General features: G+C 45.3%; 2 protein-coding genes across 2 annotated transcripts in view; one reads left to right on the top strand and one right to left on the bottom strand.

Moving 5' to 3' along the window:
• Window positions 1–8,567, bottom strand: part of LOC129388115 (uncharacterized) — a 24,198-nt gene extending 15,631 nt beyond the window's left edge. Inside the window, exon 1 of the transcript XR_011890676.1 lies at window positions 8,514–8,567. The gene's annotated coding sequence lies outside the window, so the exon portion shown is untranslated. The remainder of the gene's footprint in view (window positions 1–8,513) is intronic.
• Window positions 7,446–23,745, top strand: LOC140213748 (venom metalloproteinase BumaMPs1-like). Its single transcript, XM_072285068.1, has 11 exons — window positions 7,446–7,522; window positions 8,523–8,661; window positions 8,838–8,986; window positions 10,907–10,978; window positions 11,063–11,190; window positions 11,292–11,344; window positions 13,776–13,884; window positions 15,695–15,862; window positions 16,366–16,501; window positions 21,201–21,347; window positions 23,468–23,745. Exons 2-11 carry the CDS (start codon window positions 8,568–8,570, stop codon window positions 23,711–23,713), a joined length of 1,302 nt encoding a protein of 433 aa, XP_072141169.1. The 5' UTR covers window positions 7,446–7,522; window positions 8,523–8,567; the 3' UTR covers window positions 23,714–23,745.

Raw genomic sequence — 23,745 nt, 5'->3', positions numbered from 1 at the left:
ATATATTTCTGCCAGCCGTGCTGTTAATGCACTCGTCAGACACGAGATGTGTATATAACGCCAACACCACAAGTATGTCTCCTATAGTCGATCCCCACGTTTCTACTGCCTTTGCGCGTCCTCCTACTCTGAAATCGCATCTACAAAGCGGTTGGTCCAGACCACGCGGCAACATAACAGGAATGCTTACTCTGCTCAGTGGCTATGGTGTTGGGCTGCCGAGCACGAGGTCGCGGGATCGAATACCCGCCACGGCGGCCACATTTAGATGGGGGTGAAATGCAAAAACACCCGTGTACTTAGATTTAGGTGCACGTTGAAAAACCCTAGATGGTCGAAATTTCCGGAGTCCTCCACTACGGCGTGCCTCATAATCAGAAAGTGGTTTTGGCACGTAAAACCCCATAATTAATTAGGAATGCTTACTCGGTTGGCAAGGTCGTCCAGCTGCGTACTTGGTTTTATGTTTCGATGCGAAAACATCAAATGGCTCATTGAGCGAAAAAAATGCCGGCATCCGCAGCAGCAAAAGGGCGCCTAAATTCCCATTGACTGCGACTCCACTTCACGAGCGTGCCTCGACGGAGCAGAGCGGGCGAATCGGAAGACCTGCGGTCGTGCCAGCGCTCCACACGTTGCGTGAGGGGAAAGGGCATCGCCGCGACGCCACGTCACCAGCGCCCCTCGACGGAAGAGATACGGCGACGCTACGCCGCGGCGCGAGACGGGTTGTCGTCGGCGAGGCAGTCGCGTGAAGCGCGCGTGCGGGTGCCGCCGTCTCGCTCTCGGCAGCCGTCGCGCGGTCCCTCTCTCTCTCCCTCTCACCCCTATTGGGATTGGGCTTAGCTGATGCGCGCGCCTGCCAGCCTTGGTGGCCGCTGCTGCTTCCTCGGTCTCTCGTCGTGCAGGACGTCGGTGGCATGCGGCGTCCTTGATTTCTCAGCAAACCCGCCGTGGTTGCTCAGTGGCTGTGGTGTTGGGCTGCTGAGCACGAGTTCGCGGGATCGAATCCCGGCCACGGCGGCCGCATTTCGATGGGGGCGAAATGCGAAAACACCCGTGTACTTAGAATTAGGTGCACGTTGAAGAACCCCAGGTGGTCGAAATTTCCGGAGTCCTCCACTACGGCGTGCCTCATAATCAGAGAGTGGTTCTGTCACGTAAAACCCCATAATTTTCTTTTATTTGTCAGCAATATCATCTATTATTCCGATCTACAGCGAACATGCTAACGTACAAACTGTAACAAAAAAATAACCTGCGCAATTTCATCGCAGCATTCTGTAACATACCCCGCGGAACAACTAAAAACATTACGTGCAGCGCAAAATTCGAAGGACCGCTATGATACGTTCGATTGGACGTTAATGCTTTAGCATTCACAACTAACAAGAAGTGCTTAGATGACTTCGCATTCTTTTCCAGGCAACGATGTGCGAGTAGTGCGGTCGTATAGAGGTCTCATTCCGTGCGTTTAGTAGTGGTGTTGCTTAAAAAAGATCTGCAACGATTTCTACGGAAAACAGCTCCATGTATTACAAATTTTGGATCTGATGTTACGTCAAGTGACAATATTTCTGCTTCCAATACGCAAAGTACTATGTCTTACTTGCGAGCGTAAGAAGGGCACTGTGACCCCTGGTCGCACAAACCGGTCCCTCCGCTTGTGCGGTTGTTAATAGGCTCATAATAATAATAATAATAAATTTGGGGGTTTTACGTTCCAAAAGCTCGATCTGATTATGAGGCACGCCGCGTAGGGGGGGACTCCGAAATAATTCTGACCAGCTTGAGTGCTTTAACGGGCACCCAACTTCCGGTACACAGGCGTTTTTGCATTTCAACCCCATCGAAATGCGGCCGTCGTGACCTGGACTTGACCCCGTGACCTAAGTCTTAGCAGAGCAACGGGGAAGCCAATATACCATCACGACGGGGAAGTAGGTTCATATTGTTACGGAGCGGTGAGGCATAGTTTGACTATGAACGAAAACGACGATTTGCCGAGAAGAGCTTGCGGCTGGTTCGGGCAGCCATCTTGAGTACGCAGTGTTGCTGCTGTTTGTAAATACCCTGTAAATTACACCTACGCTTCACTAATTCTGCCCCATGGCCACATCTTCTACGCCTTCAATGTTACAGTTATACAATGCCTTGCGAAATAAAAGTGTGGGGCTTAAACTTGCATCACGTTATATGACGTGTGCCTATATCTTTCATAGGAGACGAACTGTTTTTTGTTCGTGAATGCGAGGAGTCAGAGAAGACATTCTAGCCTTCCTAGCATCGCCTGATAAGTTATGGAGAGTACATTTGCCAAAACAAAACAATATGAAACTTTTTCGTTAGACCCTAATTACTATAGCAATTAATAATTGTTACTCCGTTTGCTGAATTAAACACTGCTGGAACTTTACTCCAGCATAGCAACTGCGCTATAGATTACGCGTTAACAGTTTCGCGTGCGTAGTTTGAATTGCGAGACAAACTAACTGTTGCGTATACTAGGGTGTCCCAGCCAACGTTAGCCAAGCTGCTACAAGAATAAGTGGAAGAAATAAACGCGGTGCAATATAGTGTTATAAGGAGTACTGTGCTCGGGTGTCAGACCTGTGATGAACGAACCCTGTAGGCTTTTTAACTGCGTCGTGCACCGCAATTTTTTCTTCGTGTAGTTTGTTTTGTTCTTTTAAAAGCTTGGCTAACGTCAGCTGGGACACACGGTATGATACGATGGACATTTCTGCGCTAAACTGGGTTGATTGAGAGGCAGGAAAACAGTGTAGTTGTTCGGAGCAGATGACACCGACGTCAAATGTTGTATAACATCAAAATGAGGTCGCAGTAGCTCACTTACCAGAATGTTCCAGGACCTCGTGGCGTATATATCATACGGAAAGTAAGACAGTCAGAAAAATTCAGTTGACCGTGTCCTATACCCCGCCACCAAAGCACGAACATATGAAATTCGCTCTTGGCTACCAGTAAAAGTCCTCCTGCAAAATACCTCATTTGAATGTGCACGCTAGCGCATTGGCATTCCCAGCAAATGAACCCGAGTTGGAAAAAAATCGCACTCTCCCTGAAGTACAGACGTTCAAAATGCCTCTTGCAGGAGTGCAGCAACCTAGGCTGGTCTATCCACGTCTCTTGGAAGAGCGGTCAGCTGATGGGCGACTGGTGCTGCACTTGCACGATAAGCTGACCCTGAATCTCAGGAAGACGTCGGTGACCGCGCGCCACTTCCGCGTCCTGGAACACGAGAATGGACGCGAAGTGACGCATTTAGTAAGTGGCTTGAAGCGAAATGCATCGACTGCACACTATCGCCTTTTCGACAGCACGCTGCATGACATAACTGACCACATATAGATTCTACGTAGATAAAAACTCTAAGATCATTGATCATTACATGACTGTACACACTTATGCGTTTTAGCAGTTTGCTTTTTTATTTTCTATCTTCTTTTAGCGTGGCTTTACTAAATCCGTAACTTATGCGCACATACCTATAGTTGTCGAGAAAAGGCGCCTGTCAACTGATCAATTCTGGACGCGACGTGTACTTCCCGCGTAGGGGACGACCGTGTCGGAAGTGATTAAAGTTATCCGCTGAATCTGGGAAATATCTACCGATCGCGAATGAGTACTAATTTGTGATTAACTTACGCTATAAATAAACTGGAAAGCTGCGGGAGCACTCCTCATCGCGATATGTAGCACAGTACAGTTTATTTGGCTCGGAAGTGAGTGCTAATTTCCTGTCTCTGGACGCGCCGAGAGGTTGGAGAGGTGCTAACGAGGTTGGAGAGAGGTTGGAGAGATGCTAACGAAATTTATAAATGGTTCTGACATCGTGCTTTATAAGCGCACGTGACCACGCGGCCGTGAAGACGTTCAAAGAAACTAGACAATTTCGAGAAGTCTTTGCTCTTCTCTTTTATTAGTGTTTATTATTTTTCTGAGGCTCACGACTCTCGCCTTGTGTTCACTGCACGGAGTATAGTATATACAGGACAGCCGACTGATCTGATGATTCATCCTTTTTTGATGCTGCGCCGGGTAGTTTCGTCACTTGTACAGATGGCGACACTCGGGGTTACTCCACGCCGGCCGCTGGATTTGGCTCGTTTCTTTCGCGGCATTGTCGCCAAGCGCATTCGCCGAGTGTGTCATCTGCTTCGGCTCCCGCGACAGACGCGTGCGCTTTAGGTCGCTTGTCGCATATCACTGGGCATACATCTATGTCGTTTGCTTCAGCTGATGCTGCAGACGCTCACATATTGATGTTTACTTGCCACGATCATGCTGGATAAATGTACTCGCTCGACTAGCATGGCAAATGAATTTCAATGCATTTACTGGGCAAGCTGGTTATTTTTCAAGCCGTGCAAACTGTTCACATGAGGCTATCACTATCTTCAACTTACAGCCTGGTCACACATTTAGTAACCGACGTTCCGTCGGGTATATCTAGGCTTTTGCTGGATCGGCGCTTGCATATCATGGCACAATCATTATTTGAAAAAAAAAAAAGTACGAATGAATAATGTCGCAGGAAACAGCACTTAAAGAGAAAAGGGACGGTAAGACTTCCATGAGCGGAAATTAAACCTTCATATACATTCCGTGTCGTCGCTTTGTTCTTAGTAAAGTAGGAGCAGCTCTTGCGCATTCGTGCTCCGCTCACTGAACAACCCTTGGATCGTAGGTCATCATCATCATCATCATCATCATCGTCATCATCACCGGCCTTTTTTTAATTCCACTGCAAGACGAAGCCAGCCGATTCCAACTAGCACCCGTGATTTTTCTAATTTCATCACCCCACCTAGTCTTCTGCCGACCTCGACTGCGCTTCCCTTCTCTCGGCACTCATTCTGTAACCCTAATGGTCCACCGGTTATCTAACCTACGCATTACATGACCTGCCCAGCTGCATTTCTTTCTCTTAAGGTCAATTAGAATATCTTAGGTAGTATGAAGAGTAAATTATTCGTACCATTTGCCATACCACAATCGTCACCCTAGAACGGAGCAGTTCATCACTTCGCCACTGCACCATCGAACGAGCATAAGCACCTAAAGCATTACCTGCCTGACGAGATGTCGCATTTGAGTTCAACAAAACATTTGGAAGGCAACGTGCCCCAGATGAAGACAAGCCACGACTGAAACGACACAGCGTACCGAGAGAACTGAGTAGCAAAACAAGCGCTCGACGGAAGTCGGTATCAAACGAAAGCAACCGATTTAACTTGGCAAACAACCGAAAAATGCAAGACGCGTTTCTTGCGATCGGGCTTTTCTTGTGGCCTGCTATGCGGCCCCCTTCGGTCGTGGAGGAGTTGGTTCTCAAGCTAGGCTTAATATCCAATTTCGACATAATGTGGAGCCCTGTATTTGCACTAACTGCCCGGTACACAGGAGGACGTGGGAAGGCCTAGAGAAGCTCTATTGTGGAGAGGGCGAGCACTGTAGGAGAGCGGGTTCGTTGCAACGCTAAGCGGAACAAACACACAGGCGAGCGCCAGAGTCGGCTTTCCTGCATATCTTACTCCATAGTTCAGTACCGTGCTTTGGTTTACCGTTTAATGAGCCGTATGCGTGACGCCCGCGTATATTTTTTTCTGTTGCCTCTTCAAATTGTTGTTATAGCGCTTAATGTATAACATATATTACGTTAGCGTTGATATATATTCTGCGTTGCTTGCTCTTCTTGTTATTTCTGTCTTAGTTTTTGTATGCATCAGAGTATATTGCAGTACCGGTGTTTTTAATTTTTTTTGTATACTGCCTCCATGACATTTGCTGTACGACTGAGCTGCACAACTAAACTGAGAATTCTGTGGTGTTGCAGGAAATTTCGGGGGCTCATTCATGCACGCACCGGAACTTATAAGCCTAATGTCTTAGGGACCCTTTAACAAATTTGTTGGGTCCCAAAAGTGTGTACTTTGCAATTGTATACGTTCATTATGTTAAATAAACTTTAAAACTTTCAAACAGCTGCTACAGAATAAGCCCAACTGTCAACATGTCAAAGAACAAAACTCAAAAATGTTAAACCTCTGCAGGCAGATCAGTCAGGCTGTCGACAGTGCGTTTATATATAGACATTAGTAATAGTCATATCAACGATATGTAATAATATAGTGATATATTAGTGATATTTGCGATATATATACATACATATATATATATATATATATATATATATATATATATATATAGAGAGAGAGAGAGAGAGAGAGAGAGAGAGAATGAAGAGGAAAGGCAGGGAGGTTAACCAGATGTGAGTATCCGGTTTGCTACCCTACACTGGGGATGGGGGTTACAAAGATGACAGAGATGAATATATATATATATATATATATATATATATATATATATATATATATATATATATACATACATATATACATACTGCAATTCTACGCAGTTTTATGGCGCATATCTCCAAACTGGCACCATGCCGAAAATTCATTCCCAGTGGATACACCTTGCAAACTCACCGGCTACATTTCGTGAATTGCAATATGTGTCGTAAGGTAATTCATTGAAAAGATAATTAGTGGATTTTTGTTATATAGTTGAATATGTGTTTCAATATATTGTGCAAGTAATGGCCGCTTCTCTGAATAATCCAGCTCAAGGGCTACAATTATATTACAATTATTTGCAACAGGACTTTCTTAAGAATTCCAGAAAACTTAAAAATTAATGGTCACACTGTGTACCGCAAATTAGTGATAGTGGCTGGATGGAAAAATTGTGAAAACTTCGATATGACCATAAAGGGATTAATTTCTGTAGGTTGCCTAAATGATCACGCGGCGATGAGCACCTCAGCAAAAGCGTATAGGCCAAATCTATCAGTATAGCGTATAAAGCGACAGTGTCGTTTAAACAAGACTGTAGACCCGTCAAAAAATAAGTTTCTATTTAAACACCCCGTAATTTACCTTTTGTAATTTCCCTCTTCTGATTGGCTAAGAATACGCCGAAATATCGAAGAAAGTAGCTACGGATTCGGTGAGGGCGAAATTTTTACCTTCTTGTTCTGTTCTTGGAAAATTGAAGACAAGGTACTAGTCAAAGACAACTACTACGCATTCTGACAGCGCATTGAATTATAACCAATTTATGATTAACGAAAGCTTCAAGGTAATTGCCAACGCAGACATTGTCGCAACCATATTTTAGAATAAGATGAACAATGGAACCTATTTGAGTAGATGCTTATGTAAACTATTAAAGAAAAAAAAGACAGTTGTAGTTGCTATAACTTAAGATCTGCACTTGACAGGTGGTCTTATTTGCCTTTTTCTTGTCGCTGTATTATATGGCCACTTCTTAGATGGATTATAGCAGCGCGTTTCGCAAAAGGCAAACCTTTATTCGCACTGACTCTACTCCAACTTAACAGTTCAACGGAGAAGACATCGAAAGAAATCTCCATGAAGATGAAAAGCAATTCGCGACTGTGCATCTTAGAAGAAAAGAAACCGGCGTCGAAGTTGTGAGTTTTTGAAACTTTCCTCTAACATAAGTGTAACTATATGTATTTCCTTGCGCGCCATCACTTGTTCGATAGCAAACGATGGCAATTCATAACGATGCACATGCAGTTACACGAGCTAAGAAAAATATTTCGATGATTCTGAACATTCCTGCTTTAATGTAAACTCACCAAGTAGCCTTCAGGAACCCCACATATGCGCACCAACTGTGCTTACTGAGCACAATTCAATAACAAAGAGTAGGCAGCTGCTTCAGTTCTGAGGGTCATGCAGGTCGTTAGCTGAGATGGTTGCATATCATTGTCATTTCACATATTTTGATGGAATGTTATTGAAATCATTGGATATGTGGGCTTTCAATGTGCTAAATTATTTTGGAATGCGCGTACATATAGTAAACAAAAGCAAGTGGCGAAAATACTGTTGTCACAAGAAATAAAACGACGCCGTATTGTTTGGTGCAAAGAAATTTTTATAAAACCATACAGGTGTGTGGTCACTGCTCTGCAATTTAACGATGCTTAGAATGTCAGTGAGAGCGAGTTGGGATATCAAAGTTCTTAGGAAAAGATTTATCCTGCTAAACCGGCATGCTGACGCTGAAATGTCATGTGATACATAATTATTCTGGGCTGCAAAGCTCAGAAGCACAAAAGTGTTATACGGTACAACTGATGCATGACTGTCATCATACTGCTTACTAAAGGTTGTTAAAAAAAACATGCACACATGTGCGCGCGCGCCAGCGGCAGTACTAGGGTTATAGAAGCGACGCAAGGACGTCGTGTTAACTACGGCAATGCCTTTCGAAAGCCCACACATTTCCTTGCCATGCATTTCGTGGTTCATGGAAGTGTTAACAACAACTAAGGAGGGGGGAGGGGAGGGTTACTTGAAACTGCGCAGCTGTAGTAGCAAAGTTGGGTCTTTCACTAAATTGGTGCAGTCTCATAATGAAGGTATGTAAAGCAATGACATAGAATGTGTCACCTCTTATAGGAAGGCCTTGTGGGACCGTACCAAAGGATTCAGCCAGTGCCTGAAATGGAGAGATCGGACGAACTGCTTATTCCGCACATGATTTACGAAATTGAGAAAAAGGAAATGCTAGACGTGGAAATGTCCGTGAGTGCAAAGGGTAATTATAATCAATCAAATAGTTTTCGAAGTGTGTTTTATTTTTTACGAATAATAGGTTCAAACGTGCGTCAACATGGTGAAGTTACAAATGCTGAAAACGCGCACGTTTTGTTGAGTTTTGCATTTATTGAGCTTTCCTGTATTTAGCATGTATTTATTTACAATTTATTGCAGACATAACTCTTGACGAAAGGAGCAGTGGTGCCCAAGGCGTTCCCGCAGCAGTCACCATAGAACTCTTCATAGTTTCTGACCAGCCGCATCACAAGCACTTCAAAAGTACGCTCGCATTAATAGAATACCTATGCGTACAAACGAACTCGGTGAGTATCAGTAAATGTCGTTCTTCGTTATTGTTGTCTGACTGCATTGTACAAGCTGATAGACAAACTACTACAGCAGTCTCGCCCTTGTTTACATTCCGTTCAAGAAAACTCGCGACGTTCGTTTTATGCCAAGAGGCGGTTTAATTGCAGAGAAAATTGCGACCCAGGAGATTGAGCAGCGGCTTAAGGAATCTTCCGGCAAACAGGGCAATGCCGTTATGCAGAAACCTAAGTTGCGCCACCCTTCACGGAGGCCATACTCTGGCGGTCTGCACATCCGAAGACTGCAAAGAGGCGGCACAACCATCCCGCAATATTTTCCTAGCACCATCCCGAAGTGTTATACGTCTTGTTATCACTTCCTAAATTCAATCATTGACGCATGGCGTATACAAAACGGCATTAGAGATTTGATGTGGTAACATTAGTGAGTGCTGTAAAAAAATACTATTGGCCCAACTACATGTTTATACTGTATAAATGCTGCGACAACTTGTGGAGATGTTTCTAGCAAATAAATATGTCCAAGAAAACTGCATCAAACCTGTTTCCGACGTGGATTTCGCACGCCTGTCTCATGCGTCACGCTGCTTACTCTGTACGCTACTAAAATATGGCTTTCACCGTAATCAGGTGAGAAGACCGTTCGACGAAATTTATTAAATTTAGCGAAGGGGCCTGTAGTGTCGCGTGCTACATGCTCACGCCAAGACAGTCCCAACCAAAAGCCGCCTTCATTGGAAATGGTCCACTTGTATACATGAGTGCTGGTGGCGTCATCTCTTGAAGTAAACGTAATGTACAACGCACTGAAGAAACACCTGTTGTCGGTTTTCGACATCACATCTATCCCCTTTTCTTGAAAAAAATAATGTGCTAGTTTCGCCAGAAAGGCGAAGCATCGATTGCGAGAGCAAATTAGTGGACAGCTAGCCATATATACGAAGTAAGGATAGTAGTTTTATTGGCTGTATAAACTTGTAAACAAAGGCACATTAACTAAATTAACAAGCACGGTGTCACGCACGCACAAGCAAACGTGAACCCGTCTCACTTGATCACCATGGAAACTTGCTGTCAAGATGCTGGAGTGAGGAAGCGCGGCAGCAGCAGCGAGCGAATTGACTTTCATGCTGCGACTCGCATCAAGGCGAACTAATCCGCCAAAACACAGTGTGCGGCCGGACTCTCACGCAGTGCAAAGTCTCTCACGCAACTGCGTACACGCGATGCCGGTGATAAATTGCCGTGGAGGGGGGGAGAGTAGGGGAGGGTGTAAACGCTATATAGAATTTGCGCCGAACTATAGACTGATTTGTTTGACAAGCTCAACAAATCAAGCTATATTACCATTTTTTATTTATATTGATACGTGCGACTCGCGAAGATAACGTCGACTCTTGGATTTAGTGGGGTAGTACATACCCTTAGTTGTCACTGCATGATCACGTTACGAGGACTTGCCTTGCATGATGATGGCTGGCTTCCATCTTGGCCGGTGCTTGCTACCCTTGTAAATACACCATGTAAGTAGTTTCACTACTGTGCTTTCATATAACAATATTTTTGCATAGACCCCCTTCTTCAGCCTGGTTGGCTAAGAGCCCGGATGGTCATTGTAAGCTCTATCTAGGCCCTACATCCCAGCAATGCCAACCATCCCTTCCACTCTACCCGCCTTCGTTCCACCATGCCACCCATTGCTTCCCAGATGTCCCACTATGGCCACCATGATTACCAGCATGCGAACAACGATGGACATAGCTCCCCACCATTGTCACCATAATTCCCACTACACCCACCATGATTTCCAGCATCCACCATGGTGGCTTTTCTAATGTGATTCAATAAATTTAAGCAATAAAATATAGAAGAATAAAAAATCGCATTGAACAATTCCTGACTGTCATTCCGCAGGTAAACATGAGATATACGGACACCAGCAATCCAAAGGTTCAGTTCTTACTCGTCGGAGTTGAACGAGATTCGGTAACCCTTTATTTATATTATTCTTTTAAATAGAGTATTACGTGCGCTGTCAACTTATTCCACCCCTACATTTCATTGTTTCAGTTCAGCAGATATAGGAAAGGTTACGGCAGCTACATGGAAAGCTCCTCTACACTTGAAGCGTTCCAGGCTTACGCTTATAGCAAAAAATATGAGTATGGTAATCCAGATATGGCGTATCTAATGACTGGGTATGTTAGCTGTTTCGCTTCTTGTTTCAAACTTTTTGCCATGGAATACGCAACAACTGCTAAGGAACTATGTGTATATTGTGAAACGCCTCTTCTCGCAGTTTTGAAGTATACTCCGTAGGCGCGGACAACACAATGAGTACGAGCGTCTTAGGTAAGTTCCGTTTTCGCACAAAAATTTTCGTAACGCAGTGATAGAGTTCCTGTAGTTCTTTATTTTTCTGAAAGTTCTCCCATGTTATAAAGAAAAAAAGAAAAACATGCAAATCCAAGGCAGTATGGGAATCGATGTAAGCGAAGCTTTCTGTGCTGTTTGTGGTCATTGACGGTATTTGGCAGGGATGTTGACGGCATACTAAAGTCCTGATGTGATTTTAAACGTTACCTTGCCTGCACCACTTGTGTTTGTCCACGCAGTACGCAGAGCATGTCATTCATTCAGTCATTCCTTTTCTGAAGAGAGCCCAAATGAGCAATGCTTTCTGACGACGCATTTTCTTTCTACCGTGTAATGTTAGGTGAGCTGCCACGAGCGCAGAGAGGTAAGGTTAATCATCTGTTTCGTGACTGTGTCGGTACAGGATCCGGTTGTACTCAGTCCCTGCCTTGTCTCTCTCTACTCACTCTCTAACATTCTCCCTACCACCTCCCTGGACTGGCGTTGCTTTTCGTGCGTGAGCAATGCTTTTGCGGAGGTAACGCCTAATTGCGGCATCCAGAGGACACTGTGGCGTCTGCCAGGGCGCGTCAGAGAGCACTGTGGCCCCACTCTACCGAAACGTCGTTGGCGTCGCCTATCTCGTTTCCCGCACCCCTGCCGTGAGCTCCCAACTGCCCCCTGACGCGGCGTGCAAGGCAGCCGCAGCAGCAGCAGTAGCAGTGGATAACTCGAAGGAAAAGTCAAAGAAAGCTTCACTTTATAAAACGCTGCGGTGGCGAAATGGTAAAGCGTGCACCTCGTATGGTAGTGTTACTGGGCTAGAATCCCGGTGCCGCCTGAAACCAACCGGTCTTGCTCTGATGGGTAAGATGTGCCACGACCTGTCGCTCGGTTGTTTACATGGGTTCTCATCTCGAAAGGGGGTTCTATACATATCTGCGAAGGTCTCTGGGTGCCCCTTGTCATCACAACAGCTTTGCTGAAATCGTCCAGCATCTGCCACAGGTGTGGGAGGCAGACCAGTGATGCCGCTCGGTGCAATAACGGTAAAATAGGTACACGCGCCCTCCAGGCCCAGCGCTCGGCAACTGCGGGAGTTCGAGATGCTGGGGAGGACACCCACCCCGTAAGAAGTTGGCGGCGTGGGAGCGCCAGACTCCTTTTTTAAGCGGCAAATACTGAGAGCCCAGCTATAGTGTGCTGGTTAGAAAACAGTTAAATACAAACATACGTACATACAAACATAGACAGATAGCCCCCGGAAAGCCCGTGAAGCGCCCTAAGAATGCTAACGCATTAAACATGGTTCGGCGTTATCCGGGACGCAGCCGCAGTGGGGTACGTGAAATGTCTTGTGCCTGCTGCAGAGGGTGTATGGACCACTTGGGCGCAGAACTGACGTAACAGAATACGCAAGTTACGCGCGCTTTGCAAAGCTTACAAGCCTAGATTATGTTACAGTTACTGGAGGTCCTGCGGCCTAATCTTGCAGTCGTGCTCGCTCCCTATTCGTAGCGGGCGCGCTTGTTTTGCAGAGGGTGTTTAGCATGACCTCACTACTGGTGGCGAATAAGGCTGCCCCGTGCCGCTGTAGCCCGGCGTCCTCCTACATGGTTGGGTATCCTGCGCTCACCTCAACCCATGGCATTTGCGATCCCTCTTATAGAGACGGACACGCTCCTCCGTAATCGAAGGGTTTGGCTATCCCTCTCTCTTGCTGCCCGAGTCTCTTCACGTCATTTTTGGACCCTATGTGTAGAACGCAGGAACGTCATGGACAAGAAAGCGTGAAGTTTCTGCAACGAGTCGCACACTTGTAAGCCTTATAGCTCCCAGTGAGAACTGCTTATGAGTTCCTTTAATTATGTATGCTATAGCATAGTGAGCTCCCTGAAACGCGAGCACTTCTGAACGTGGATATCCCTTTTCTGTTGGAGGGAGGGGGGGAGGTGAAGAGAAAATTCGGGTACTGCGCAGCAGGACTCTCCCACCAGAGGACGCCTCAACCACGCTGAGCTACGGGAGTGGGAATAAAGAGGGGGAAAAGATGCGTCAAATGGTTACGTGACTCAGGCAAAGCAGGCGTCGTTTGACGCACGCATGGGGCAGGGCTAGAGGCGCTCGACAAGGAGCGCGTTTCCTCTGTGAACGTTACGAGGTCACGCGTCGCGAGCTTGATTTCCCTTTGCATTCGAAAGGGTGGAGAACGTTGGTTGACGACAAGGCAGGCAGGCCGAGAGGTTCAATTCCACCATCGGAGACACCGGAATTTTCTTTTTATAGAACGAGGTGAGACCGAAACCTATTCATACCGCACCTGGGATGAGCTAAATAATGCTTCGCATTGAATACGCATGCGCCGTTCATTGTATTGCAGTTTACTGAACAAGCAAGGCATAGCGGTAAAGTCGATTCTTTCACGCAGGCATCGGCTACGTAGGCGGCCTGTGCACGCGACAATTCGTTGCCCTTGGTGAAGACACTGCCGGTCTCTACGACGGAATGCATACGCTGACACACGAGGCGGCCCACGTGTAAGAATACAGCAACGTGCACTTATGTTTCTATGTTTTTGCACAAGCGCGGGAACTCTGGCTATCGGCACGGACACTCATGATCAGCTAATACCAGCGTCTAAGCTCTGAGCGGACCAATCACCATTGCTCTGGCGCTCCATGGCCATAGTAGCCTTTGTGCCGTTAAACACCAGAAACCATCCCCATCACCAGCGTCTAAAGCAAAGAACTGCGTGGCCAACTATTAAAGGCAACGCTTGGGTTTAGAGCACGTGCGAACTTCTCCTTCTGGCAAGTGGGGAAATGCCCGGAAGCAGATGATCTACGCCGGTGGCGCTCGAGCATTTCTGCACACACGCGTTGTGTATTTATGACGTAAAGCTTCAGGTGGCACTTGCAGCTGGAGTGCCCGCAAAGTGATTTATTAAATTAGATTTTGGGGTTTTACTTGCCAAAACCACCATCTGATTATGAGGCACGTTGTATTGGAAGACTCCGGATTAATTTTGACCACCTCGAGCTTTTTTAATGCGCACCTCCATTTAAGCACACGAGCGTTTCTTTTTTTTTTTTTTTTTGAGCTTCGCTCTCAATATAAATGCGGTGGCCGTGTCACTAAGTCGAACCCGTGACCTCGAGCTCTGCCGTGCAACACCTAAGCCACTAAGCCACCAAGGCGGGTAACCAGCCAGGAAAGAGCCACGCATTGACCTATTGCGTTTAACCGCGGACAGCACTGGGCGATACGAGATAGGGCAGAGCTTCGCATGTTCTCTTCGCGTCGTTGTTTTACCGAAGCACTGTTATTTGCCGGTTTTCGCGCCGTGTTCGTAGTTAAGAGTACCTCCAGTGAAATCCTGTCATATACTGTCCTGTCGATGTTCAACACTCTAGCCGTGTGTCGGTGGGTTATCTGCGACCATTGCTACACGAGTTCCGTGGTAGCCTCTCGTGATCAAGGCTGGTCAAGAATCCGGCGGGCGATTTCTAAACGAGCCCCATAGGCAGACGAGACGACACGTCGAAGTGACACTTTGCAGGTGCCTAGCGCACCCTGCACAAACGCTGACGAGACCTGTCAGGAGTTCCTAGTAACATTCTTAATTAAATACCGAAATTCCAATAACGCCTCGGTAAAGTGGGCGATTGCCACTAAGGCAACAGGTATAAAAGCCCCATTTCTAAGCTTCCTACGTTCTTATGCAGATTTCAGCATTGCCTGCGAAGGCACCATACAGGATGTTTCAGCGAACAATTTCAAATTTTTTTTTGAAGTTGACTGTGGCAGATAGCTAAGTTCTAGTTCATGGAGTGATCTACTCGAAGCGGGGGACATTACTTGCAAAAAAACGTAAAATGCATAATGAACTAATTACAGACATTCACTAGTTAGGCTTTTCACTAATTACCTTATGACCCATATTGCAATTTACCAATTCTAGCCGTGGAGTTGGAAGGGCGGATTCTCTTGGAACGAATTCTTAGGACGATAGCAGTTTCGAGATATTAATTCCGGAACTTTGAGGAGAAATCCATTGGTGTTCCAATTAATTTAATAACAAGTCGTTTTATGCCTTGAAGCACACAAGTAAGGGTGTCGTTTGCGCAAAATGCGACACCCGGAAAATATGTTTTACATCTTAATTCTTCCATCTTACATGTGTGATGCATTAAGGGCACTGTTGTAAATTATAAAATTTGGGCTAATTTATATTGCCCTGAAACACACATCGGTTATTCAGTTTTTTTTTTTCGCCAGCTCTTTTGATGTCCTTCATTGGTTCTTTCCATGTCGATGTCTAACAAACTTTCCACCGACTTGTTCCAGGCTCGGGGCGGCTCACGATCAGAGCAAGCCAATGGCGTGGATTCCTAATGACCCGGGGTCATTAGATTGCCTCTGGAGCGAAGGCTACATCATGAGCTACGTCGACGGTGGGACGAAGCACCATCGTTTCTCCCCATGCAGCCTGAAGCAAATTCGGAATGTTGTCACGTGAGACCCATAGACTGATTCTTTGACGAGCAGCGGTGCTGCCTACACTTGACGTTGCAACGAAACTATCTAAAGCCGTTTTATTTTATTTTTTTTTTAGTCCCGTTTCTTCTACTGTCAATGACTATATTGCTATGCCGGTTAGGAAATGGGTTGCTCACGTAGTAATACGTTCTGGAACTCTGACTTCAGGCACATCCACGCATAAAGATAAAAGAGTGCTTCCATGAGGAAAAAAAAAATCTGGACAGGGGGCTTCCTGTAAGTGAGCATAAATACATAAGTGTGCTTTTGCGCGCTTTCACAAGCTGAGGATCTCCCCTATCACGCGAGCAACGAATCCGGGAGCTCGTGCTCAAATGCAGTGTGCCGCTAACCGGCTGCATAGGGCCTGTCGTTTCTAGTTGTGGCCATGCTACTTTCGTATACTTTCTAATCCGCGCGAACATATATTAGTGGTATCTCGCACTACTGGAAATTGCCTTTTTGTAAAAACATTACAGATTGCGAGGACCGTGGTGCTGGAAAGTAAGCAACACTGGGTACACGAAACAGGGCAAGTACCCCGGCATGGAAGTAGCTGCAAACGAATTCTGCAGAAACACGTTTCCGAGCAAAAAGAATGTGACCGCTGACATGGTGAGTCGATCGTTACGTGTATATCATCTAATATCTATTTCCTCGAATGTGCGCACACGTACAGAGGCATGCGCAAAAGAACGTGACTTTTTTAAATGCGTGAGCATCTCTGTTCCTACCCAACGAGGACACCCGTCTGTCCGTCCATCCCTCACGTAAGAAAAATCGATATAAAGAAATTAATCTATAAAACAAAAACTTGGAGGACGCATAAGCTTCGTCTTTAAGAGTGGAACGCTATATCAGTCAAATATCCCTGACTGCTCTTCACGCTTCCCACTAACTGCAGCTTATGTAACCGCACTGTTCCCCGCAAATGCTGGCGGCGCACTCTATGCAGGAAGGCGAGCTTTCTGGTAGAAACGCGTCCTCTTGCGTGGGCCGATTCCGGAGGTTGTGTAAAGCCACGCCAAAAAAAATTGCATAATTTTCAGGTTCCTGTTACTGTTTCGCACTTTTAATAATTAAGTCTGAGAAGGTTTAACATATACTAATGATTAATGGTGAAATAAAAAAAAAATACTTTACGATTCAAAAAAGTGACAGGCATGAGTTGTCGGTGTGTTGTTTCATGAAATTTGCTTGTGGGCAGTCATTCTCAAAATTCCGATGATTAACTTTGTTAAGCATCTAAAGTCTTTATCAGCAACTTTAGTGATAGAATGGTGTGGCAATGCCCGTATATACCGCATGCCATATAGCAAGGCGTAGTATATACATATGCCTAAATTTATACGAAAATTTTCGCTCACGGACAACTTCGGCGACGCGGACTCCGACGTCGACACCGGATTTTCTGCGACACGGGCCCTTAGCGTATCGCGCTAAAATAAGTTCGAAAGGAAAAACGTTGGTCGTGGTGAGTTTAAAACCATGACCCCACGCTCAGAAGCCGAGCTTCTTACCCACTTAGCTGAACACAAAATCTTGCATAAGGAGAAACCATAAGTGTGTGTTGCACCGGCGATAGGAAAGAAATGTCAGTCGAGAACCATTTCTATTAAAGCTTTGTTGAAAGATTTGGTTTTTGTAGAATAAAAACCATCTCTACGATATCTGAGGACTCATGCACTTCGTCTCGCGCAACGCTGACATATAAGCAGTCAGTGAATTGATAAGGATCATAAGGAGTGATGAGGAATTCTATGGGTTTCATCACAGTTGCTAATGGTTGGATACGGATGGATAAGGTGCTAAACAGCGATAAGGGCTTATTATGATCGGAACGATTCTGATAAGGTTGGTAAGGGTTATAAGGGTTGGATCGAGTCCGATAAGGTTGACGACAACCGATAAGGATTGATAAGGGTGGGCTGTAGCCCGATAAAGTTGATAACGACCGATAAGGATCTCTAAGTGTTTATACTAGTCGGGTCAAGTTTGATAAGACTGATAATGACAGCGGGCTATGGGGAGATGGGCAAGTGGCACAATGTTTTCGCATACTGAGAAAACCCCAGTGGTGTTTCAGAATTATATTTGTGCCCACTGTTTCTTGAGCTGCTCAAACGGTGGCGAATGCTTGTCCCTAATAGTCTGGTCTCCTGTAGAAATATATATAGAGTCGACCTCAGTTGATTGACCGTTTGCTTATTCGAATGCTCTGTAATGTCTCGGCGAAAACTCATACATTACTATGGAAGAAAAACTCGCTTAGTTCGAGCTCAAAAGCATGTCACTTCGGTTGATCCGAACCCATCCGACCCCCTCCGGCGCCCTGTCAAGAGCGCAGCGGTTACCTAAAATTCTGAAAACATACGAAATTCGGCAGGTGGTGCTGCTACTTGCCTAGGCGTGAATATTTTTTATTTCACTTTATTTTGATCTTCTTCGGACTGACGCTGATTCTGCCCGCGAAGTCATCCGTACTTGCTTAAGGATAGCTATAGGGACTTGTTGGTGCGGCATATCTTATTTTGTTGTGGCGCAAGCTGAACAAGGACAACATAAAGGCACATCTGACACACACAGCGCTGTGTGTAAGATGTGTCTTTCTGTTGTGCTTGTTCAGCTTGCGCTGCAACAAAATAAGACGTACTTGCTTGTTTCATGACGTATCACGCTGAGGCATCGTTTAAACATGTCGACGTTCTTCGTCTCATACTGGTTGAATCGCGCTTTTAGAGAATGAAGTAAAAAGGCATTAGAAACTAACCCAAGGAAAAAAAGAGATTTGAATTCGTTCATTTTCCCGCCGTTTGATGATGCAGCCTATCGGATGACTGAGCCGAATCTTGCGGTGCCGCAAGAGTTAAATTAACCGGATGCGACTATACGGGTATCTTTAAGGAACAGGGTGTTGGGAACCGTGCCATGCGCCCTTCTCAATTTGAGGGGTCAATAAAGCATAATACGACTTCTATCTTCTCAGTGAGACACTTCAAATCAGTATGTCGGTATGACGTCACGGATCTCAAAGTATTTTCGCTCGTTTCAGCCGTTTTTGTACACAGAAAGTTCTGCAAAGGTCGAGTCCTTGGTTCATTCAGACTTCAGTGTATTCTCTAATTTATTATAGATAAAATAGTAACTATACCAAAAAGACCTCGTCGAAATCTCGTGAAGTTGCGAGACCTTTCAGTAAGCAATTTTATATTTCTCCTTCTAAAAAGAAAACCTTCTGAAACGTACGCAAATCCAAGTAACTTACACACGACAGACAGCGAAGCTGTACAAAGAAGTTCTCATGCCGTTTGAAGGAGTCTCGTCGACAACGGCCCGAAATCTACCCAGTAATTTTCAAACCATCTATTATGTACAGTGCGAGTAAATTCAAACGCTTCGCTATAACCGAACCTAGTACTTCTATATGCTTCCCAACGCCGGCGTCTGGCTGGGCGTTCTCTCCGGCAGCCTACAGTCGCTGACAAGCTAAAAATTAAAAGGTTATATGGGTGCTCTCCAACTCAAACACAACTTGCATAGATCACAAGAAAATTTATTCGCCCGTAGTCACGCGTACAACTGTGGTATGTATCAATACCGGTGTACTGAGTACAATATGTATAGCACATGCAATACAGCGCACTAGATACGAATAAAACAAAGAAGCAAACAAAACAGTACACGTTGTCTACTTGGCACTGGCTTTTTCGACTTCAACAACATTATTGCAGTGTACATGCAAAAACATTGCCAGCCTCGACTTCATTAACGACGCCTCGGGGCACCACACAAGTTCAAAGTCTATACGCGGCTACCAACTAAGTTCGCTTATTTACCTAAGGTCAGGCAGTTACGCGTACTTTAAACAACTACTTTCTCCGTACACATCGGTCTTTGTATCGCTGGTTTCAGGATGAAACCTCAATGCCTACGCTAAGTTTGTGGTTTAGCCTGGTATCGCTGATCAGCCAAAGGTAACATTTTAGCTTGAAACAACTATCCTTTATTTTCCAATAAGCCTAGCATTTACATCCCGAGGGCAAAGTCATTACGCTGTGAGCACACACTTCCTGGCTAGGCTCGTTTCCAGGGGTGAAGACAAAGTGCACTGTATTTTTGTGGGCGGAGCTTGTTCGTAATTATCAGGTTGACACTGACTTTAATCGCACGGCCACTTCGGGGCTCCGATTCCAAGCAGGTTTAAACCTCCCCGTATAATGCAGGCGGCGTTGCTCGCTTTCTGGCTGACATTCGGTAGTGACCGTGGCACCGCATGACACCGCAGGAAAAACGCCGTGGTGCTCCATTTGACAGCCTCGCTGTGAAACAAGGCAATTTGCAAGCTTCCAAAAAAACGGGAAGCATTAAGCCTGACACAGTCTAACTGCACAACATAACGGCAATCCCGATTTTTTTTTAATATGATGAGGTACACTCTGGAATATACCACTGTTTTAGAGTTGCGATTTTTGCGAAACTCCCATATCGAGCTAAGTATAGTTTACGTGAACTACAAATTAGTTGTACGCATTCATTTGATTTAAACCTCGATCGTTTTCTATTAAGAGAATTACGGCGGCTATTCCAGTTGTGTACTTACGTAGTTGTAAACATGATGCATCGTTATATTTAAATTAGTCATTTTTATCTAACTGGAAAAACATAAACAACAATGCTACCAGCCTTTATTTGAATTAGGTGTTGTTTTCTTAAAATACAACATATTTGTCTTACGTCCGTTGAGTGATTGCGTGAAAGAGTGTTTCTGCGTTGCCCGCATATCTGCAATTCACACGTCATGTTTCCTCTTTATGCCAAGCTGCTTCTAACTTTACAACGACTTTGCCGCGCGAAATAGAAGAGGACTTATTATCGCTATTTGATACTGCTTCGCTCATGCAGCGCTAGAAATCCTTTGTAATATAGCACTAATATATTTCAGCTTACATTACATGTAATCGGCTGCAATTACAAGTTCATAGATTATAAACAATACAAGAAATGTGCTAAGGAGTAGTTGCTGCCCTAAGGGAAATGACGAATACGTTGAGTGTAAGTTCCGCTTGATGGGGATGCCGAATCTGTGTCGTTGGAAAAGTGTTCTATGTAAAGATCTCATTTGGTCACGCTCACTCTGTTGTTGACAACTGACGTTGCTGCTGATTGCCAAACTCTATGGTTGTGAGTACGGAGGTGGGCACCATCAGGCGCTTTGCCCTCTGCCTTCCTCCTGAACTGTACAAGCATTACTACACTTCGAATAAATTTCAATTCCCAGATATATATGTTTTCATTTCTTTTGTCATTGGCTTAGGGTTCTCCACGCATGCGAGAATGCATGGTGAAATGCCAATATCCAGAAATCCGTCGGGTGTGCAAATACGGCCGGTGCTACATGTACTCCACGATTTACAGCTCTTTCGTACATGCATTGGACTACATGCCCTGTGGAGGAGACGAGGTAAGAGGCAATTGGGAATGGGAAATGGGAAATGGGTGACAGGTGGCTGACTAAGTGTAGACAGGGCTCATGATTCTGTAAACTGCTTAACCCGCCAGCGAACCCAGCGATATTTTATTTATGTCAGCGAAATGCCTGTTTTGGATTTATCTGCACCTTTTGTCACGCACGAGGGAGTATTACTCACGCAAAATCGGAGAAATGTTTTATATAGCAAGACACATTGCAATAGAAAGCGAAACTGGAATGGGTCATCCAGATAGTACCTCTTGCATGCACGCATCTCGACGCGTGCTAACCTCATTTATGTTACTGTTCTCCGCATATCCAACACGCTGCAGACAAAGCCAACAAAACGCTAACTTTTATCAAGTTTAGCTCCAGAAGTACCTCAATGAAAATTATGCATCGCAGAAATAGGGTAGTTTATGCTGTGAAGTTCTCACCAATGCTCGTGGGACAAAGGAACGACAACACAGTAGTGCAAACAATCACAAGGGCATTTATTGCACCTCTCATAGACTAATGCCTGCTAGTCGAGTTGCTATCGATAAAACATGCCGACGGGCGCGCGACAAATCGCGGAAGTCCGACTCACCGCGACCGGATAACGAGCGAATATGTTCGCCCCATGCTGGACACCAACGTCTGGTCGTTCGTGCGTACGGTCACGCGAACGGTGGCGCGTTCGAACGATCGTGTTCGTCCATTCCGATGAAGGCCTCGCGAGACGGTCTCGCAGAAGCATGGATCGGCGCCCGCGCAGAGCGTCCGCGCCGCTTGCCGAACCCGAGCCAAAGAGGAAGAGTCTTCTACTTTCTGCGCCCAAGTAACCCCGCCGTTAAGTGACGTTAGCAGAGCAACACTCGCGCCATCTCTCGTACTACGCTGCAAGCATGCCGACTGCCGCAGTAAAGCTACGCGGCGAAGCCGGATTACAGGAGACGGGAGCTATGCGAAAAAATAACATATCAGGGGACGCGTGAAAGTCAGGCATCCCCACAATACACACCTTCATCGTTCAGCCTCCGCAGCTCGCCTGCTCGTGTAACTTACAGGGACGCTTGCAGAATCGAGCAGCTTCACTTGTTTCTGATCGCAGTTACTGCTCCAGTGATACCTGTCTCAGTAAACCTTTTCAGCTGTGGATATCCTTAAATTAAACTTTGTACTTATGTATCCAAAGCAGACACAAGAAAACTTCCTTGCAGCTCATTTAGCGTCCGAGATTCGCGGTCCTAGCCTCAAAATTAGTCTTTCTAATCAATAACAATAACTAATGCTACTGAGTGCATATTTATTTCCTCGGCCATTAACGAAGATTTGGTATGTAATAAGCACTATGATAAAAGTGAAGATATGAATGTGTCTTCTTAGGCTTTATAGTCTGCTACGGAAGTTTGTCGACAGCTACACGCGCAGCTTTTGGAAGTATAATGTCTCGAAACGACAATGGCTGGCAACGTTGTGTGACTATGCTGGCAAATTATAAGCTAAGGGGGCAGAGTTTATGCATTTGTATTACAAACCTAAGCAAAAAAAAATTTATTTCGGTATCCATCTACAGAGATCCACAATGGCCGTAAAGCGGAAATCGCAGGTAGCCCTTTCGTAATAGTTTTTGCTGTTTCGTATCGTAACAAGAAAAATACAATGAACGAACGACAAGATTCAAAATTTTACGTCACGCTATTTTAATGTCGCTTGTTTCGAGAAAACGGAATTAAATATGTTAAACTGCGTGTTGTTCTAGACGTGGTACTTATATGGTAACGAGCCATATACTAGGTTCAGGTATATGACGATGAAAATCATGATATAGTCTTTTTTAATGAATATGGTTTCTCACTCAGAAGTTGCAGTCGGGGCTAGATTAAAGAAAGCGAAAGCCATATCCGTCATCCTATATTGCTGTCAGGCGAGAGTGACACTTTCCTATTCTGTATTTACGTTTTCTATTGTTGTTTACCGTTTCCACATTTCTATCGAGATTGTTGGTCACGTTTGCTTTTCGTGACCACCCTCGACCCCCTTCCCGCTGCATGAAAAATTAATGAGTAAAACGAATCCGCGGCGCGGTGATCTAAAATTGGATTCTAACACCTCTTTTATTCCTTCAGGTTTGCGTCCGAGGCATCTGCGGGCGTGCTAAGCTTGACATACCGCGAAGCCCCCAAAGGCCAGCGAGAGTGCCAGAAACGCCCAGGGCCCCAACCCCAAGAATGACGATGACGTCCACAGAGGCTAGTGCCACTGAATGCCGTTGCGACTGCAGCCCCACGGCGTCTACCGCGCGTACAGTGTACGGGCCGCGTCCAACTCGACCTACATATTGGAATTGGAAAAGAGGGTATAGTCGAAAGTAAATAAAAGAACTGGTGCCAGTTGTCAACCTCTT

Source organism: Dermacentor andersoni, chromosome 10 (assembly GCF_023375885.2).
Source record: "Dermacentor andersoni chromosome 10, qqDerAnde1_hic_scaffold, whole genome shotgun sequence".
Lineage (NCBI taxonomy): Eukaryota > Metazoa > Arthropoda > Arachnida > Ixodida > Ixodidae > Dermacentor > Dermacentor andersoni.
The sequence above is the reverse complement of the archived record's forward strand: the minus strand, read 5'-3'. Positions and strand labels throughout refer to the sequence as shown.

Coding starts and splice junctions, on each gene's coding strand:
- LOC140213748 (XM_072285068.1), top strand. CDS start 8,568: ATGGAGAGATCGGACGAACTGCTTATTCCGCACATGATTTACGAAATT. Junction 11,345..13,775: donor AATGAGTACGAGCGTCTTAG/GTAAGTTCCGTT, acceptor TCTTTCACGCAG/GCATCGGCTACGTAGGCGGC. Junction 15,863..16,365: donor CAAATTCGGAATGTTGTCAC/GTGAGACCCATA, acceptor AAAACATTACAG/ATTGCGAGGACCGTGGTGCT.